The sequence below is a fragment of the Pogoniulus pusillus genome, chromosome 22 (assembly GCF_015220805.1).
Source record: "Pogoniulus pusillus isolate bPogPus1 chromosome 22, bPogPus1.pri, whole genome shotgun sequence".
Taxonomy (NCBI): domain Eukaryota; kingdom Metazoa; phylum Chordata; class Aves; order Piciformes; family Lybiidae; genus Pogoniulus; species Pogoniulus pusillus.
This window is the reverse complement of record NC_087285.1, coordinates 2281101-2299026: the sequence shown is the minus strand read 5'-3', so window position 1 is coordinate 2299026 and position 17926 is coordinate 2281101. Positions and strand designations below refer to the sequence as shown.

General features: G+C 65.0%; 1 protein-coding gene across 2 annotated transcripts in view; it reads left to right on the top strand.

Moving 5' to 3' along the window:
* The first annotated feature begins 625 nt into the window (after positions 1–625).
* Positions 626–17926, top strand: part of ARAP3 (ArfGAP with RhoGAP domain, ankyrin repeat and PH domain 3) — a 67361-nt gene continuing 50060 nt past the window's right edge. For both annotated transcript variants that reach the window (XM_064161460.1, XM_064161459.1), the window contains exons 1-5: positions 626–759; positions 6451–8007; positions 11975–12036; positions 13633–13700; positions 13914–13984. In XM_064161460.1, the coding sequence (XP_064017530.1) occupies positions 6491–8007; positions 11975–12036; positions 13633–13700; positions 13914–13984 (1718 nt within the window). In that variant the 5' untranslated portion in view covers positions 626–759; positions 6451–6490. The remainder of the gene's footprint in view (positions 760–6450; positions 8008–11974; positions 12037–13632; positions 13701–13913; positions 13985–17926) is intronic.

Here is a 17926-nt window from a genome sequence, read left to right as displayed (position 1 = left end):
TTATCATCACTATTATCATCATTATCGTTATTATTCTCATCAATATCATTATCATCATCATCATTATTTCTATCATCATTGTGTTATTGTTGTTGTTATCATCATTATTATCATCATCATCATCATCATCACTTCTATCACGCTGCTATCGCTGCTATCACTATTATTACCACCATTAATTAGCACCTTTATGCTGTTAGCATTATCGCTATGATTATTACCACTCTTATCACACTCCCTAAGCTACCAATTTACCTCCTGACTTCGTCTCTCCCTAACTCTGCTCTCCCCACCCCGGCTCAGGCGGAGCGCAGACGCCAGCCGGCAGCTGGACCCTCCCGTCCAGGCTCTCCCCCCCGGGGCTGCGCTGTGCCTTCGACGCCTGCAGCCCCGCAGCGGTGCCCGGCAGAGGGGGCAGGCCGTGGGGCAGCCAGAGCAGAGGCCAAGCGCTGAGGTTGGCTCCTGCCTGGGAAGGGGCAGGACGAGGAGGGATGAGCCGGGGGAGGGCTGGCCCGGAGGAGGGAGCGGCGGCGGCAGGCGTGGGCTGGGCGCTGCGGAGCCCGCGGGAGTTGCTCGGGGTGGGCTGCTGCTGCTCGGCTGTGCCCGCAGGCTGAGCCCCGTGCCCGCAGGCTGAGCCCCGTGCCCGCTGGGGACACCTTCGAGTCACCCTGGAGTCAGCCGGAGAGGGGCAGCTTTGGAGCCCGGAGCGGAGCTGCCTCCAGCTTGCTCCACCGGAGACAGCCCCGGGGGGCTGCGGAGGTGAGGGAGGCAGGGACGGGGTGGGCACAGCGCCGGGCACGGGCAGGGGCAGGGCTGGCACAGGCAGGGGCAGGGCTGGCACTGCCGATGCCCATCCTCACCTCCAGCCCTGGCGCCGGCGGGTCCACGCGGGTTGGCAGGGATGGGGACGGTGCCCAGCTGCCTCTCGAGTGCCACCACCCACGGGCACAGCTGGACCACCTCCAAGTCCCACGCCGCAGCCTGGCAGCCAGCAGCGTGGTTCCAGTGCCCACTGCCCTGGGAGCCAGCGAGGCCAGCAGCGTGGTTCCAGTGCCCACTGCCCTGGGAGCCAGCGAGGCCAGCAGCGTGGTTCCAGTGCCCACTGCCCTGGGAGCCAGCGAGGCCAGCAGTGTGGTTCCAGTGCCCAATGCCCTGGGAGCCAGCGAGGCTGCCTGCTGAAGCTTCAGGCAGGGCAGGCAGTGGGCAAAGCTGACCACAGATCTGCCAGGCAGATAGGGGCACAAGAAAGGGGGAAACTGCCCCATTTCATCACCCTGCTGCTGGGCAGAAGGTGGTGCCAGCTTGTGACAGAGCCACCCAGCCCATGCCACGTGGGGCATCCCCCCCCAGCCCCTGCCCAGGCCTTTGTCTAGGTGCTGCAGCACCAAGCAACCTTCCAGCTGCCACATCCCCGTGCCCAGCTCCCAGCCAGCTCTTGTGCCACCTCGATGGGGTGGGACTGCATGACCTCTGGGGGTCCCTTCCAGCCTCTTGTGCCCAGTGCTGCTGAGCAGCCCCGTGGGGACAGGTGGGGCTGGGCACACAGAGGGAGCTGAGCCCTTCAGGTGTGCTGGGGAAGGCAGCAGCTACAGGTCCTTGAGGGTAGGGAGGCACTGGCAGGGGTTGCCCAGGGAAGCTGTGGGCACCTCATACCTGGAGGTGTTCCAGGCCAGGCTGGAGGAGGCTTTGAGCAAGCTGGGCTGGAGGGAGGGGTCCCTGCCCATGGCTGGGGGGGGGGTGGAACTGGGTGGTCTTGAAGGTCCTTTCCCACCCAACCCCTTCTGTGAATCTATCACCACGATGGTGCCCCCTCAAAGCTGCCAAGCAGCCCCATGGGGACCCCCCCTGAGCTCACACAGGGCTGTGAGCAGAGCTGAGCTCTTCAGGTGTGCTGGGGGGCAGCAGCTCGAGGTCCTTGAGGGTGGGGAGCAGCTGGCAGGGGTTGCCCAGGGGAGCTATGGGCACCTCATGCCTGGAGGTGGCTTTGAGCAAGCTGGGCTGGAGGGAGGGGTCCCTGCCCATGGCTGGGGGGGCTGGAGCTGGGTGGTCTGGCTGGGGAAGGGTCTGCAGAGGGAGTCTTTGGGGAGCAGCTGAGGGACCTGGAGCTGTTTGGCTTGCAGAGGAGAAGGCTGAGGGCAGCCCTGGAGGTGTCTCCAGGAGGCAGAGCTGTGGTGCTGAGGCCATGGCTGAGCCCCAGGCTGGCACAGCCAGGCAAGGGTTGGGCTGGGGCAGCTTGGAGCTCTCTTCCCACCAAAGGGCTTCTGTGACTCCATCATCTGGAAGGTTCTTCCCAGCTCAGGCTCTTCTGTGACCTCCCAGTAGCCAGCACCACCCCCTAGAGCCTGCCCACACTGCCCCCTGTGCCACCCATGCCAGCCTGTGGGGAGCAGGCTCTTTTGCAGCCACAGCAGATCCATGATCCATGCCCTCCAAGGTCCCTCCCATCCCAAACCACCCCATGACTCCCTGGCTCCTCACCCCCTCTCTCTCCCCCTGGCACATGTGCTGGGCTGAGCACCCACCACGGGGGCACCCCCAGGGCCATGCCCTCCTCGTGTGCACCTCCCAGTGCCAGCACCAGCCCACGCCAGCCTGTGGGCAGCAGGCAGAACCTGCTCCCCAGCAGAGGAGTGGTGCAGCTGAGCTCCTGGCTGGGCTGCCCCTGGGCTGCAGCAGCAGGGGGGAGGCCGGGGGGGGGGCAGGGGCTGCGTGGGAGCCGCAGGCAGCAGGAAGGAAGCCAGAGCTGAACAATGGAGGGAAGTGGAGGAACTGGAACAAAACAGCAGGCAGGGGCAGGGGAGGCAGCACAGATGGGCTGGTGCCCAGCTCCTGATTCTTGACCCCCTCCCCCCCCCAGGCCCCCACAGCTCCTGCTGCCCTGGGACCTGCCAGCTGGGTGGGCACCGAGCCCCATCCCTGCCCTTCCTGGGCAGGGCTGCAGGAGGCAGGGGTCTGCCCTGGCTGGGCAGGGGGGGGATGAGAGGCTCTGTGTGTGTGTCCCCTCCCCAGCCCTGTCCCCCCCACTGTCCCCCCTGTCTCTGCCTGCCCGTGAGTCATGCTGACCTCTCCCATGCCCTCCCCAGCGCTCAGAGGCAGAGATTATGGTCTGGCCCTTCCGGCTGCTCAGCCCTCCCCGAGCTGCCCCATCGCGGGAGCTCAGCCCCGGGGAGGGGCTCAGCTGCTCTCCCCCCCCCCACCACCACCACCCTGCACCCCTCCCCTCATCACCCTGCACCCCTCCCCTCATCACCCTGCACCCCCTCCCCTCATCACCCTGCACCCCTCCCCTCACCACCCTGCACCCCCTCCCCTCATCACCCTGCACCCCTCCCCTCATCACCCTGCACCCCCTCCCATCATAACCCTGCACCCTTCCCCTCACCACCCTGCACCCCCTCTCCTCATCACCCTGCACCCCCTCCCCTCATAACCCTGCACCCCCTCCCCTCATCACCCTGCACCCCCTCCCCTCATCACCCTGCACCCCTCCCCTCATCACCCTGCATCCCCTCCCCTCACCACCCTGCACCCCCTCCCCTCACCACCCTGCACCCCTCCCCTCACCACCCTGCACCCCTCCCCTCATCACCCTGCACCCCCTCCCCTCACCACCCTGCACCCCCTCCCCTCACCCCCTTGCACCCCTCCCCTCATTATCTGCCCTGGACACCCTCCCAAGGAGCCCAGAGCAGAAGGTTCTCCTCATCCTCCCCTTCCTCCCCACCCACCCCCCCAGCTCCTCCATCCCAGCATGCTCCAGAGGCCAGCATCTGCTCAGCCGCCCACCCCCCACGTAAGTGCCCCCCCAGGAGCCGCTGGGTTCCTGTCTGGACTCGGGGGGGTGGCCTCGGTGACAAAGCAGGGCCAGGATCAGCTGTGGGAGGGGGAGGAGAGGCTGAGGGCTGAGCAACAACAGGATGCTGGAGCCTGCAGCTGGGAGGTGAGAGCCGGGGGGGGGGGGGAGCAGGGAGCTGGGGACACCCCACCCCCCCCCACGCTGCCACCCGTGGGGTTTGCACCCCTCCTGCCAGCTGAACCCTTCCACTGCCATCCTGCTGCTGTCCTCAAAGGGTTACCCAGAGGTGGTGGAGATGCTGCAGCCCTGGAGGTGCTCCAGGCCAGGCTGGAGGAGGTTCTGAGCAAGCTGGGCTGGAGGGAGGGGTCCCTGCCCATGGCTGGGGGGGTTGGAACTGGGTGGTCACCCCCCACTGGCAGGGGTTGCCCAGGGAAGCTGTGGGCACCTCATACCTGGAGGTGCTCCAGGCCAGGCTGGAGGAGGCTCTGAGCAAGCTGGGCTGGAGGGAGGGGTCCCTGCCCATGGCTGGGGGGGTTGGAACTGGGTGGTCACCCCCCACTGGCAGGGGTTGCCCAGGGAAGCTGTGGGCACCTCATATCTGGAGGTGTTCCAGGCCAGGCTGGAGGAGGCTCTGAGCAAGCTGGGCTGGAGGGAGGGGTCCCTGCCCATGGCTGGGGGGGGGGGGGTTGGAATTGGAAGGTCCTTTCCCACCCAACCCCTTCTGTGAATCTATCACCACGATGGTGCCCCCTCAAAGCTGCCAAGCAGCCCCAGGAGGACCCCCTCTGAGCTCACACAGGGCTGTGAGCAGAGCTGAGCTCTTTAGGTGTGCTGGGGGGCAGCAGCTACAGGTCCTTGAGGGTAGGGAGATGCTGGCAGAGGTTGCCCAGGGGAGCTGTGGGCACCTCATACCTGGAGGTGCTCCAGGCCAGGCTGGAGGAGGCTCTGAGCAAGCAGGGCTGGAGGGAGGGGTCCCTGCCCATGGCTGGGGGGGTTGGAACTGGGTGGTCACCCCCCACTGGCAGGGGTTGCCCAGGGAAGCTGTGGGCACCTCATACCTGGAGGTGCTCCAGGCCAGGCTGGAGGAGGCTCTGAGCAAGCAGGGCTGGAGGGAGGGGTCCCTGCCCATGGCTGGGGGGGTTGGAACTGGGTGGTCACCCCCCACTGGCAGGGGTTGCCCAGGGAAGCTGTGGGCACCTCATACCTGGAGGTGCTCCAGGCCAGGCTGGAGGAGGCTCTGAGCAAGCTGGGCTGGAGGGAGGGGTCCCTGCCCATGGCTTGGGGGGGGGGGGGTTGGAATTGGAAGGTCCTTTCCCACCCAACCCCTTCTGTGAATCTATGACCACGATGGTGCCCCCTCAAAGCTGCCAAGCAGCCCCAGGAGGACCCCCTCTGAGCTCACACAGGGCTGTGAGCAGAGCTGAGCTCTTTAGGTGTGCTGGGGGGCAGCAGCTACAGGTCCTTGAGGGTAGGGAGATGCTGGCAGAGGTTGCCCAGGGGAGCTGTGGGCACCTCATACCTGGAGGTGTTCCAGGCCAGGCTGGAGGAGGCTCTGAGCAAGCTGGGCTGGAGGGAGGGGTCCCTGCCCATGGCTGGGGGGGTTGAAACTGAGTGGTCTCCCCCCCACTGGCAGGGGTTGTCCAGGGAAGCATCTCGAGGTCCTTGAGGATGGGGAGACATTGAAAGGGGGTGCCCAGGGGAGCTGTGGGCACCTCATGCCTGGAGGTGTTCAAGGCCATGATGGTGCCCCCTCAAAGCTGCCAAGCAGCCCCATGGGGACCCCCCCTGAGCTCACACAGAGCTGTGAGCAGAGCTGAGCTCTTCAGGTGTGCTGGGGGGCAGCAGCTCGAGGTCCTTGAGGGTGGGGAGACACTGGCAGGGGTTGCCCAGGGAAGCATCTCAAGGTCCCTGAGGGTAGGGAGACACTGGCAGGGGTTGCCCAGGGAAGCATCTCGAGGTCCTTGAGGGTAGGGAGCAGCTGGCAGGGGTTGCCCAGGGAAGCATCTCGAGGTCCTTGAGGGTAGGGAGCAGCTGGCAGGGGTTGCCCAGGGAAGCATCTCGAGGTCCTTGAGGGTAGGGAGCAGCTGGCAGGGGTTGCCCAGGGGAGCTGTGGGCACCTCATGCCTGGAGGTGGCTTTGAGCAAGCTGGGCTGGAGGGAGGGGTCCCTGCCCATGGCTGGGGGGGCTGGAGCTGGGTGGTCTGGCTGGGGAAGGGTCTGCAGAGGGAGTCTTTGGGGAGCAGCTGAGGGACCTGGAGCTGTTTGGCTTGCAGAGGAGGAGGCTGAGGGCAGCCCTGGAGGTGTCTCCAGGAGGCAGAGCTGTGGTGCTGAGGCCATGGCTGAACCCCAGGCTGGCACAGCCAGGCAAGGGTTGGGCTGGGGCAGCTTGGAGCTCTCTTCCCACCAAAGGGCTTCTGTGACTCCATCATCTGGAAGGTTCTTCCCAGCTCAGGCCCTTCTGTGACCTCCCAGTAGCCAGCACCACCCCCTAGAGCCTGCCCACACTGCCCCCTGTGCCACCCATGCCAGCCTGTGGGGAGCAGGCTCTTTTGCAGCCACAGCAGATCCATGATCTATGCCCTCCAAGGTCCCTCCCACCCCAAACCACCCCATGCCTCCCTGGCTCCTCACCCCCTCTCTCTCCCCCTGGCACAGATGATGGGCTGAGCGCCCACCCCGCGGGCACTGCAGGGCCATGAGCTCCCCGTGTGGCCCTGACTCGGACATCTCAGCCTGGTTGGCCACCATCCACTTGGAGAAGTACCAGGATGTCTTCAAGCAGCATGGCTACCACCTGGTCAGAGATGCCACCCTTCTGGACGCTGAGCACCTGCAGCAGATTGGCATCACTGCCACCGGGCACCGCAAGCGCATCCTGAACCTGCTGCAGCAGACTCGGATGCTTGCCCAGCCCCGGGCAGGACCCACGGCAGCAGACACCTCTTGGCAAGCCAGCCAGACCCTGCATGCCCCCAGGGTGGGCAAGGATGCCATGCAAGCAGTGCCAGCAGGAGCCACAGACACCTTTGGGACCCAGCAGTGCGCTGCTGTGCCCAGCCTGGCATCGCCTTTGGAGCAAGTCCCTGCTGCTGCTGCCCTCACAAAGTGTGTAGCTGTGCCCAGCCTGGCATCACCTTTAGAGCAGGTCCCTCCTGCTGCTGCCCTCCCAAAGTGTGCAGCTGTGCCCAGCCTGGCATCACCTGTGGTGGCATCACCTTTAGAGCAGGTCCCTCCTGCTGCTGCCCTCCCAAAGTGTGCAGCTGTGCCCAGCCTGGCATCACCTTTAGAGCAGGTCCCTCCTGCTGCTGCCCTCCCGAAGTGTGCAGCTGTGCCCAGCCTGGCATCACCTGTGGTGGCATCACCTTTAGAGCAGGTCCCTCCTGCTGCTGCCCTCTCGAAGAGTGTAGCTGTGCCCAGCCTGGCATCACCTGTGGAGCAGGTCCCTGCAGCTGCTGCCCCCCCGAAGTGTGTTGCTGTGCCCAGCCTGGCACCACCTGTGGAGCAGGTCCCTGCTGCTGCCCTCCCAAAGTGTGTCGCTGTGCCCAGCCTGGCACCACCTGTGGAGCAGGTCCCTGCTGCTGCTGCCCCCCCGAAGCCTGTTCCCAAGCCCAGGACAGTTTTCCTTCGCTGCAAACCCGAGCAGGGCTCCGTGCCCAGGCCCCCTGCTCGCACCACGGTGCCACCACAGAGCCCAGAAGGGGCACCCGCGGCTTTTGTGGTGCTGGAGGGCTTCGTGCCAGGGGAGAGCTCCACAGACTTGGACAGCCCAGAGCCCAGCTGGGCCCCCGCGGGTGGCCCGGGGGCATCTGTGACCATGGGCATGGCAATCTCCCGGCTGCGGGGGAGGGAGAGCAGCAGGGCAGACAAACGACCCCCCCCAGCTCAGGGGCACAGCCTGGAGGCACTGGAGAAAGCCACCCCCGCTGTGCCATCTGTGCCACCGCGGCACAAGCTGCCGGTGCCCGAGCCCTGCTCGGAGCCTCGCCCAGCTCTGCCCAACCTTCCCCTGCCCACCCCTGCCAGGAGAGATGCTGGAGCAGCCTCGCAGCCCGGCTCGGGGCAGGGCAGGCTGCAGATGGTGCCCAATGTCCTCTACGAAGGGTTCAGGCCCCCAGCGGTGCCCGCTGAGGACTCGGGAGGGGAGGAGGATGCCCAAGGGCAGTGCCCAGCGAGGTCCTCGCCGGAGGTGACCCAAGCAGAGGACAAGCCTGGGTAAGGAGAACCTCTCCCTCGGCTCAGGGAGGGGGCAAAGGAGGGGGGTGCAGAGCAGGGTAACCAATGAGATGTCCCCCCCACACCCACCCAGCCCCCTCCAGGACTCCATCCTCTGCCTGCTCCTTCCCACACCCTGCCCATGCCTGCCTGGAGCCCTGCATGGAGCCATCCCTCTGCCTGCTGCTTCCCACACCCTGCCCATGCCTGCCTGGAGCCCTGCATGGAGCCATCCTCTGCCTGCTGCTTCCCACACCCTGCCCATTGCTGCCTGGAGCCCTGCATCGAGCCATCCTCTGCCTGCTCCTTCCCACACCCTGCCCATTGCTGCCTGGAGCCCTGCATGGAGCCATCCTCTGCCTGCTCCTTCCCACACCCTGCCCATTGCTGCCTGGAGCTCTGCATGGAGCCATCCTCTGCCTGCTCCTTCCCACACCCTGCCCATTGCTGCCTGGAGCCCTGCATGGAGCCATCCTCTGCCTGCTCCTTCCCACACCCTGTCCATGCCTGCCTGGAGCTCTGCATGGAGCCATCCCTCTGCCTGCTGCTTCCCACACCCTGCCCATGCCTGCCTGGAGCTCTGCATGGAGCCATCCTCTGCCTGCTGCTTCTCACACCCTGCCCATGCCTGCCTGGAGCCCTGCATGGAGCCATCCCTCTGCCTGCTGCTTCCCACACACTGCCCATTGCTGCCTGGAGCTCTGCATGCAGCCATCCCTCTGCCTGCTCCTTCCCACACCCTGCCCATTGCTGCCTGGAGCTCTGCATGGAGCCATCCTCTGCCTGCTCCTTCCCACACCCTGCCCATTGCTGCCTGGAGCCCTGCATGGAGCCATCCCTCTGCCTGCTCCTTCCCACATCCTGCCCATGCCTGCCTGGAGCCCTGCATGGAGCCATCCCTCTGGCTGCTCCTTCCCACACCCTGCCCATGCCTGCCTGGAGCTCTGCATGGAGCCATCCTCTGGCTGCTGCCTACCCACACCCTGCCCATTGCTGCCTGGAGCCATCCCTCTGCCTGCTGCTTCCCACACCCTGCCCATTGCTGCCTGGAGCCCTTCATGGAGCCATCCTCTGCCTGCTCCTTCCCACACCCTGCCCATTGCTGCCTGGAGCCCTGCATGGAGCCATCCCTCTGCCTGCTCCTTCCCACATCCTGCCCATGCCTGCCTGGAGCCCTGCATGGAGCCATCCCTCTGGCTGCTCCTTCCCACACCCTGCCCATGCCTGCCTGGAGCCCTGCATGGAGCCATCCTCTGCCTGCTGCTTCCCACACCTGTCCCATTGCTGCCTGGAGCCCTGCATGGAGCCATCCCTCTGCCTGCTGCTTCCCACACCCTGCCCATTGCTGCCTGGAGCCCTGCATGGAGCCATCCCTCTGCCTGCTCCTTCCCACACCCTGCCCATTGCTGCCTGGAGCCCTGCATGGAGCCATCCCTCTGGCTGGATGGGTTTAGGAAGGGCAGGTCCTGCCTCACCAGCCTGATCTCCTTTTATGATCAAGTTCCCTGCCTGGTGAGTGTGGGGCAGGCTGTGGATGTAGTCTACTTGGACTGCAGCAAAGCCTTTGACACTGTCTGCCACAAGAAGCTCCTGGCCAAACTGGCAGCTCATGGCTTGGACAGATTCACTCTGTGCTGGGTCAAGAACTGGCTGGATGGCAGAGCCCAGGGAGTGGTGGTGAATGGTGCCACATCCAGCTGGCAGCTGGCACCAGTGGTGTTCCCCAGGGGTCAGTGCTGGGCCCAGTCCTGTTCAACATCTTTACTGATGATCTGAACGAGGGGATTGAGTGCAGCATCAGTAAGTTTGCAGATGACACCAAGCTAGGAGCAGTGTGGAGCTGCTGGAGGGGAGCAGAGCCCTGCAGAGGGACCTGGGCAGGCTGCATGGGTGGGCAGAGGCCAAGGGCAGGAGACTGAAGCAGGCCAAGGGCAGGTTGTGCACTTTGGCCACAAGAAGCCCAAGCAGCACTGCAGGCTGGGGCCAGAGGGGCTGAGAGCAGGCAGGCAGAGAGGGCCCTGGGGGTGGTGTGAGAGAGGAGCTGCAGAGGAGGCAGCAGTGTGCCCAGGTGGGCAGCAGAGGCACTGGCATCCTGGGCTGGCTGAGGAGCAGTGTGGGCAGCAGGAGCAGGGAGGTTCTTGTGCCCCTGTGCTCAGCACTGCTCAGGCCAGCCCTGGAGTGCTGTGTCCAGCTCTGGGCTCCTCCCTTGCAGAGAGCTGCTGAGGTGCTGGAAGGTGTTGAGAGAAGGGCAGCAAGGCTGGGGAGGGGCCTGGAGCACAGCCCTGTGAGGAGAGGCTGAGGGAGCTGGGGGGGTGCAGCCTGCAGCAGAGGAGCCTCAGGGGGGATCTTATTACTGTCTACAACTACCTGAAGGGAGGCTGTAGCCAGGTGGGGGTGGCCTCTTCTCCCAGGCAACCAGCAACAGAACAAGGGGACACAGTCTCAAGTTGTGCCAGGGTAGGTCTAGGCTGGATGTTAGGAAGAAGTTCTTCACAGAGAGAGTGATTGGCATTGGAATGGGCTGCCCAGGGAGGTGGTGGAGTCACCATCCCTGGAGGTGTTCAAGAGAAGCCTGGGTGAGGCACTTAGTGCCATGGTCTGGTTGAGTGGCCAGGGCTGGGTGCTAGGTTGGACTGGATGAGCTTGGAGCTCTCTTCCAACCTGCTTGATTCTATGATTCTATGATTCTATGGAGCCATCCTCTGCCTGCTCCTTCCCACACCCTGCCCATTGCTGTCTGGAGCCCTGCATGCAGCCATCCTCTGCCTGCTCCTTCCCACACCCTGCCCATTGCTGCCTGGAGCCCTGCATGGAGCCATCCTCTGGCTGCTGCTTCCCACACCCTGCCCATGCTGCCTGGAGCCATCCCTCTGCCTGCTGCTTCCCACACCCTGCCCATTGCTGCCTGGAGCCATCCCTCTGCCTGCTGCTTCCCGCACCCTGCCCATTGCTGCCTGGAGCTCTGCATGGAGCCATCCTCTGCCTGCTGACTACCCACACCCTGCCCATGCCTGCCTGGAGCTCTGCATGGAGCCATCCTCTGCCTGCTGCTTCCCACACCCTGCCCATTGCTGCCTGGAGCCCTGCATGGAGCCATCCCTCTGCCTGCTGCTTCCCACACCCTGCCCATGCCTGCCTGGAGCTCTGCATGGAGCCATCCTCTGCCTGCTCCTTCCCACACCCTGCCCATGCCTGCCTGGAGCTCTCTGCATGGAGCCATCCCTCAGGGCCTGCTGGGATCCTTCAGAGCCAGCTTGCATTGGCCTGGATATGTCCCCCACCTCCACCCCCCACCTCCCTCACAGGACTCTTTCTGGCTGGGGGGAGAAGCTTCTGCCCCTCCTTTGTCCCATCCCAGCATGGCCAGGGGGTGCTTGGGGCTGGCCCCTGCTGGGTGCCAGCTGGGAGGTGTTGGAGGATGCCAAGGTGGGCTGGGAGGAGAAGCTTCTGCCCCTCCTTTGTCCCATCCCAGCATGGCCAGGGGGTGGTTGGGGCTGGCTCCTGCTGGGTGCCAGCTGGGAGGTGTTGGAGGATGCCAAGGTGGGCTGGGAGGAGAAGCTTCTGCCCCTCCTTTGTCCCATCCCAGCATGGCCAGGGGGTGGTTGGGGCTGGCTCCTGCTGGGTGCCAGCTGGGAGGTGTTGGAGGATGCCAAGGTGGGCTGGGAGGAGAAGCTTCTGCCCCTCCTTTGTCCCATCCCAGCATGGCCAGGGGGTGGTTGGGGCTGGCTCCTGCTGGGTGCCAGCTGGGAGGTGTTAGAGGATGCCAAGGTGGGCTGGGGAGGACCCCAGGAGACACAACCCAGCATGTCCTGGGACCAAGGAGGGTGTGGGGGTAGGGCTGGGATGCTGCAGATGCCAGGGGGAGGCAAAGCTGAGCAGCTCAGGCTCGGTCAGGTTGGCACAATAAGGGTGGGAAAACCCTTCCAGGCTGCCACCACCTCCCAGTAACCTCTCTCCTGTTTTCCAGGGGTGCCAACAGGCCTGGGGGGAAGGTGCCCCCCATCCCCCAGAGACCCACCGGCAAGCCAGGTGAGAGCCCCCAGGGCAGCAGGGCACAATGGGCACCTCCTGGTGCCCCCAGGGAAGGGAGGGAGGAGGGCACCCACACCTCCTGCTCCAGCCCTCTTCCACTCTCACTCACCAAGCACAGCCTCAGCCCCACACCCCCTTTGGGTTGGCATCTCTCAGGTGCTGGATGTTGGGGAGAAGGACCTGGGGGTGCTGGTGGGTGGGAGGGTGCCCAGGAGCCAGCAGTGTTCTCTGGGGGCCAGGAGGGGCAATGCCATCCTGGGGGGGGCTAGAAGGGCTGTGGTGAGGAGGTCCAGAGAGGTTCTGCTGCCCCTCTGCTCTGCCCTGCTGAGGCCACAGCTGGAGTCCTGTGTCCATCTCTGGGCCCCCAGGTGCAGAGGGACACAGAACTGCTGGAGAGAGTCCAGCACAGAGCCACAAAGGGAAGGGAAGGGAAGGGAAGGGAAGGGAAGGGAAGGGAAGGGAAGGGAAGGGAAGGGAAGGGAAGGGAAGGGAAGGGAAGGGAAGGGAAGGGGGAAGGGAAGGGGGAAGGGAAGGGAAGGGAGAAGAGAAGGGAAGGGAAGGGAAGGGAAGGGAAGGGAAGGGAAGGGAAGGGAAGGGAAGGGAAGGGAAGGGAAGGGAAGGGAAGGGAAGGGAAGGGAAGGGAAGGGAAGGGAAGGGAAGGGAAGGGAAGGGAAGGGAAGGGAAGGGAAGGGAAGGGAAGGGAAGGGAAGGGAAGGGAAGGGAGAAGAGAAGGGAAGGGAAGGGAGAAGGGAAGGGAAGGGAAGGGAAGGGAAGGGAAGGGAAGGGAAGGGAAGGGAAGGGAAGGGAAGGGAAGGGAAGGGAAGGGAAGGGAAGGGAAGGGAAGGGAAGGGAAGGGAAGGGAAGGGAAGGGAAGGGAAGGGAAGGGAAGGGAAGGGAAGGGAAGGGAAGGGAAGGGAAGGGAAGGGAAGGGAAGGGAAGGGAAGGGAAGGGAAGGGAAGGGAAGGGAAGGGAAGGGAAGGGAAGGGAAGGGAAGGGAAGGGAAGGGAAGGGAAGGGAAGGGAAGGGAAGGGAAGGGAAGGGAAGGGAAGGGAAGGGAAGGGAAGAGCTCTGTCAGGAGCAGAGCCTGAGGGAGCTGAGGCTGGGAGCTGGGAGAGGAGCAGCTGAGAGGTGACCTCAGCAGTGGCTATGAAGATGTGCAGGTGAGTGGCAGGAGCTGCAGCCAGGCTGTGCTGGGGGATGCCAGTGCCAGCACAAGGGGCACTGGGTGGCAGCTGAGCCCTAGGAAGCTCCGTAGGGGCAGGAGGAGGAGTTTTTGCCCTGTGAGGGTGGCAGAAGCCTGGCACAGGCTGCCCAGGGGGGCTGTGGAGTCTCCCTCTCTGCAGCTCTCCAGCCCCCACCTGGCTGTGTTGCTGTGTGAGCTGCTGTGGGGGCTGCTGCCCTGGCAGGGCTTGGCCTGGATGAGCTCTGGAGGTCCCTGCCAGCCCCTGGCACGGTGACTCTGTGCTGTTGGGGTGCACGTTTTGGGGGGAGGGAGGAGGTGCCCAAGCCCCAGGGGTTGGCAGGCAGAGCTGGCTGCTCGCTGCCCCCCAGCAGCCCCCACTGATGCCTCTCCCACCCTGTCTGTGCCCACAGAGGCTGGGGAGCAGCCTGCCAGCCCCTGCTGTCAGCCCAGCTTTGGCCACCCGGCCCCGGAGCAGCAGGTGAGAGGAGGCTCTGCAGGGGGTGGGGGGGGGAGGGCCGTGCCCTGCTGGCACTCTCTGTGCCACCTTCTGCCACTTGGGAGCCCCTGAGCATCGCTGCCGGGCTCAGGAGAGGGAGGGTGGGGGAGGGGAGGACGTGGTCAGGATGAGGAGGTCTGGGGTGGAGGAAGAGAGCAGGAGGCAGGGGAGATGTGACCCAAACTCTCCTGCCAGGGTGGTGCCATCTGCTCTGACCAGGGCTACGAGGCAGTGCCTGAGCTGGACCTGCAGAGGGAAGGATGCAGGTAGGCAGCAACTCCTCTGGGCTCCAGGGTCTGCATGCCAGGGGGGCACCCCTGGGCACGAACTGAGGGGCTGGGGGAGGGCTTTTGTGCCACCACAGAGCCTCTGGGGTCCAGGGTCTGGCTGCCAGGGGGACAGGGCACACCCCTGGGCACAGCCTGAGAGGTGCAGAGGGTTTTTGTACCACAACAGAGCCTCTGGGGTCCAGGGTCTGGCTGCCAAGGGGACTGGGCACACCCCTGGGCACAGGCTGAGAGAGTGGGGGAGGGCTTTTGTGCCACAACAGAGCCTCTGGGGTCCAGGGTCTGCATGCCAGGGGGACAGGGCACACCCCTGGGCACAGCCTGGGAGGTTGGGGGAAGGCTTTAGTGCCACCACAGAGCCCATCAGGTGTGGCAGCTCTCTCAAGAGCAGCTGCTGGGCTGAGAGGTTGGCAGCAGCCATGGCACTGGGTGGCACTGGCAGGAGCATAGCTCACCAACAGATGCCCCTGGGAGCACAGCTGGGGCAGTGCCAGTGGCTCTGGGCACCTGCACAGTGGGCAGAGGTCAGATTTGGCCTCAGGGAGCTGGGAAGGCCCAGAAGGGGCTGAGCTGGTGGAGAAATGGGATGGATGCAAGCTGCAGCTGAAGCAGTGTGGCACCTCCACAGCCCAGAGAGGAGCCTTTGGCTGAGCTGGGTGCCCCTGGTGGGCAGGCAGCCTGGCAGTGGGCGGGCAGCCTGGCAGTGGGCAGCTTCAGCCTGCTTTAGCAATGTCCTTTCCATGCCTCCTGATAGCATCTGAGAAAGAGGAAGGAAAAGCTCTTCCCACTGCCCCTGGGGAGGGTTCCTGTTCTGTGCTGCCGGGACAGGAGGAGGAGGGGGAGAGCTGCAGCTCTGCAGCCTCCAGCCCTGCCCACAGCCTTGCCCTGTGCCCATGCTCCTGCCCTCTTGGCCTCACTGTGGGCAGCAGAGGCACTGGCATCCTGGGCTGGCTGAGGAGCAGTGTGGGCAGCAGGAGCAGGGAGGTTCTTGTGCCCCTGTGCTCAGCACTGCTCAGGCCAGCCCTGGAGTGCTGTGCCCAGCTCTGGGCTCCTCCCTTGCAGAGAGCTGCTGAGGTGCTGGAAGGTGTTGAGAGAAGGGCAGCAAGGCTGGGGAGGGGCCTGGAGCACAGCCCTGTGAGGAGAGGCTGAGGGAGCTGGGGGGGTGCAGCCTGCAGCAGAGGAGGCTCAGGGCAGAGCTGATTGCTGCCTGCAGCTGCCTGCAGGGAGGCTGTAGCCAGGTGGGGTTGGGCTCTGGTGCCAGGCAGGCAGCAGCAGCAGAAGGGGCCCCAGGCTGCAGCTGTGGCAGGGCAGGTTGGGGCTGGCTGTGAGGAGGAAGCTGCTGGCAGAGAGAGTGATTGGCATTGGAATGGGCTGCCCAGGGAGGGGGTGGAGTGGCCGTGGCTGGAGGGGTTGGAGCCAAGGCTGGCTGGGCACTGAGTGCCATGGGCTGGTTGGTTGGGCAGGGCTGGGGGCTAGGTTGGCACCCCCCCATGCCAGGGGCTTGGAGCAGCTGCTTGGCCCAAATGACCTCTCAAGTCCCCTTCCAACCCAGGGCATTCCTTTCCTGGAGCCTTTTCTTCACCCTGGCATGGGCTGGCACGGGAGACCTGATGGGGCTGGGCTGTGCTGGCTGCCATGAAGCTCTCCCTGCCCAGCAGCCCTGCACCTGGGCAGCTCCTTTGGATGCCCCTGGGACCATCAGATGATTTCCAGCACATTTCCTCTTCGGGGGGGGAGGGGGAGGGAGGGGAAAGGCAAAGCTGTGCTGGAGAGGGTTGGGGGAAGGGAGTTTATTTTGAGCCTTTCCTGCTATTGTTGTGGCCAAAGGGGCCCTGGAGCACTGCCTGAGGCTCCCTCTGGCCTCCCAAGCCCAGCAGATGGGATCCAGGAGCTCCTCCAGCCCAGCCCTGCCCCATGGCAGAACCTTTGGCTTGGGCTCTCTCAGCTGCTCTCCACAAGCTCCTCAGCCCAGGAAGGATATGGAAGAGCTGGAGCAGGGCTGGAGAAGGGCAACAGAGCTGCAGCCAGGCTCTGCTGGGGGATGCCAGTGCCAGCACAAGGGGCACTGGGTGGCAGCTGAGCCCTAGGAAGCTCCATGGGGGCAGGAGGAGGAGTTTTTGCCCTGTGAGGGTGGCAGAAGCCTGGCACAGGCTGCCCAGGGGGGCTGTGGAGTCTCTCTCTCTGCAGCTCTCCAGCCCCCACCTGGCTGTGCTGCTGTGTGAGCTGCTCTGGGGGCTGCTGCCCTGGCAGGGCTTGGCCTGGAGGAGCTTTGGGGGTCCCTGCCAGCCCCTGGCACTCTGTGCCTCTGTGGCTCTGGGACTCCTCCTCCTCCTGGCCCCCCCAGCCCTTGCCCATAGTCCCTGCCCAGCCCCTCTGCAGCCCCCTTCAGCTGCTGGAGGCTGCTCTGAGGTGCCCCTGGGAGCCTCTTCTGCTGCAGGCTGAGCAGCCTCAGCTCCCTCAGCCTGGCCTCAGGGCAGAGCTGCTCCAAGCCCCTCAGCACTTGCCAGAGCCACAGAAGCAGGGAGGGCTGGGAGGGAGCCCAAGCAGCAGCCAGCCCCAACCCCCCTGCCGTGGGCAGGGACACCCTCCCCTAGAGCAGGCTGCCCACAGCCTCCTCCAGCCTGGCCTCCAGGGCCTGCCCTGGCCCTGCTGCAGCAGCTGCCCCTGCAGCCTGCCCTGCAGAGGGCTGCAGAGCTGGAGGCAGCAGTGCAGGGCAGGGCTCAGCAGGGCAGAGCCAAGGGGCAGAGCCTCCTCTCTGCCCCTGCTGCCAGCACTGCTCTGCCTGCACTGCCTTTGCCCCTCCTCTGCAGCACCCCCACAGCCTGCCCTGCCCCAGGCTGTGCCCAGCTGGCAGCTGGGTGGCACCAGCAGAGGGCTGAGGAGGTGTGCTGGGGATGGCTGCAGGCTGCTGGCTGCTCTGGGCAGAGCTGAGGGCCATGGTGCTGTGCCAGCAGGCAGCAGCAGCCTCCCAGCAGCACAGAGCTGCCAGGGGAGGGGGCACAGGGAACGATGGCTCAGGCCACACACCTGAGCCACCCAGAGAGCAGCTGCTGCAGGCAGGGCACCCTCCAGCTGCTCAGCTGCCTGCTGCCCAGAGGGCACCAGCATGGCACAGGAGGCTCCCTGGCTGCCACCCAGACGTGTCCCACTGGCAGCCTGCCCCAGGGCCTGGGAGCCAGCAGGACACCTCTGGCCTGGCCACCCTCAGAGCCTGCCAGCACAGGGCCCTCCACTGCTCCCTGCTGCTGGTGAGGCAGCAGAGCTCTGGCAGCCTGTGCCCAGCTGGCCAAGAAGGGCACCAGCAGCCTGCCTTGGGGCAGCAGTGCTGTGGCCAGCAGGGCCAGGGCAGGGACTGGCCCCCTGGCCCCAGCACTGGGGAGGCCACAGCTGCACTGCTGCCTTCAGCTGGGGGCTCCTTGCTCTGGGGAGGACATCGAGGAGCTGGAGCAGGGCCAGAGGAGGGCAACAGAGCTGGGGCAGGGGCTGCAGAGCAGGGCTGGGGAGGGGCAGCTCAGGCAGCTGGGGGCTGGGGGGAAGGTGCCAGGGCAGGCAGTGGGCAAAGAGGAGAGTCCTGGCAGGGCAGAGACCCTCCCAGTGTCCCCCTAGGGCCGTTTGGATGTGGGGCTTGGGGCTGTGGTTTAGGTGAGCTTTGGAGAGCAGGGACATGGCTTGGGCTGGGTGACCCTGAGGGGCTTTGCCAACTGCTCCTCTGCTGCTGTGCTGCTGTGACTCAGTGACTGTGACTCAGTGACTGTGACTCAGTGACTCTGTGATGCTGTGACCCTGATGCTGTGTCTCTGTGACTGTCACTCTGTGACTCTGTGATGCTGTGACCCTGATGCTGTGTCTCTGTGACTGTGACTCTGTGTCTCTGTGATGCTGTGACCTTGATACTGTGTCTCTGTGACTGTGATTCTCTGA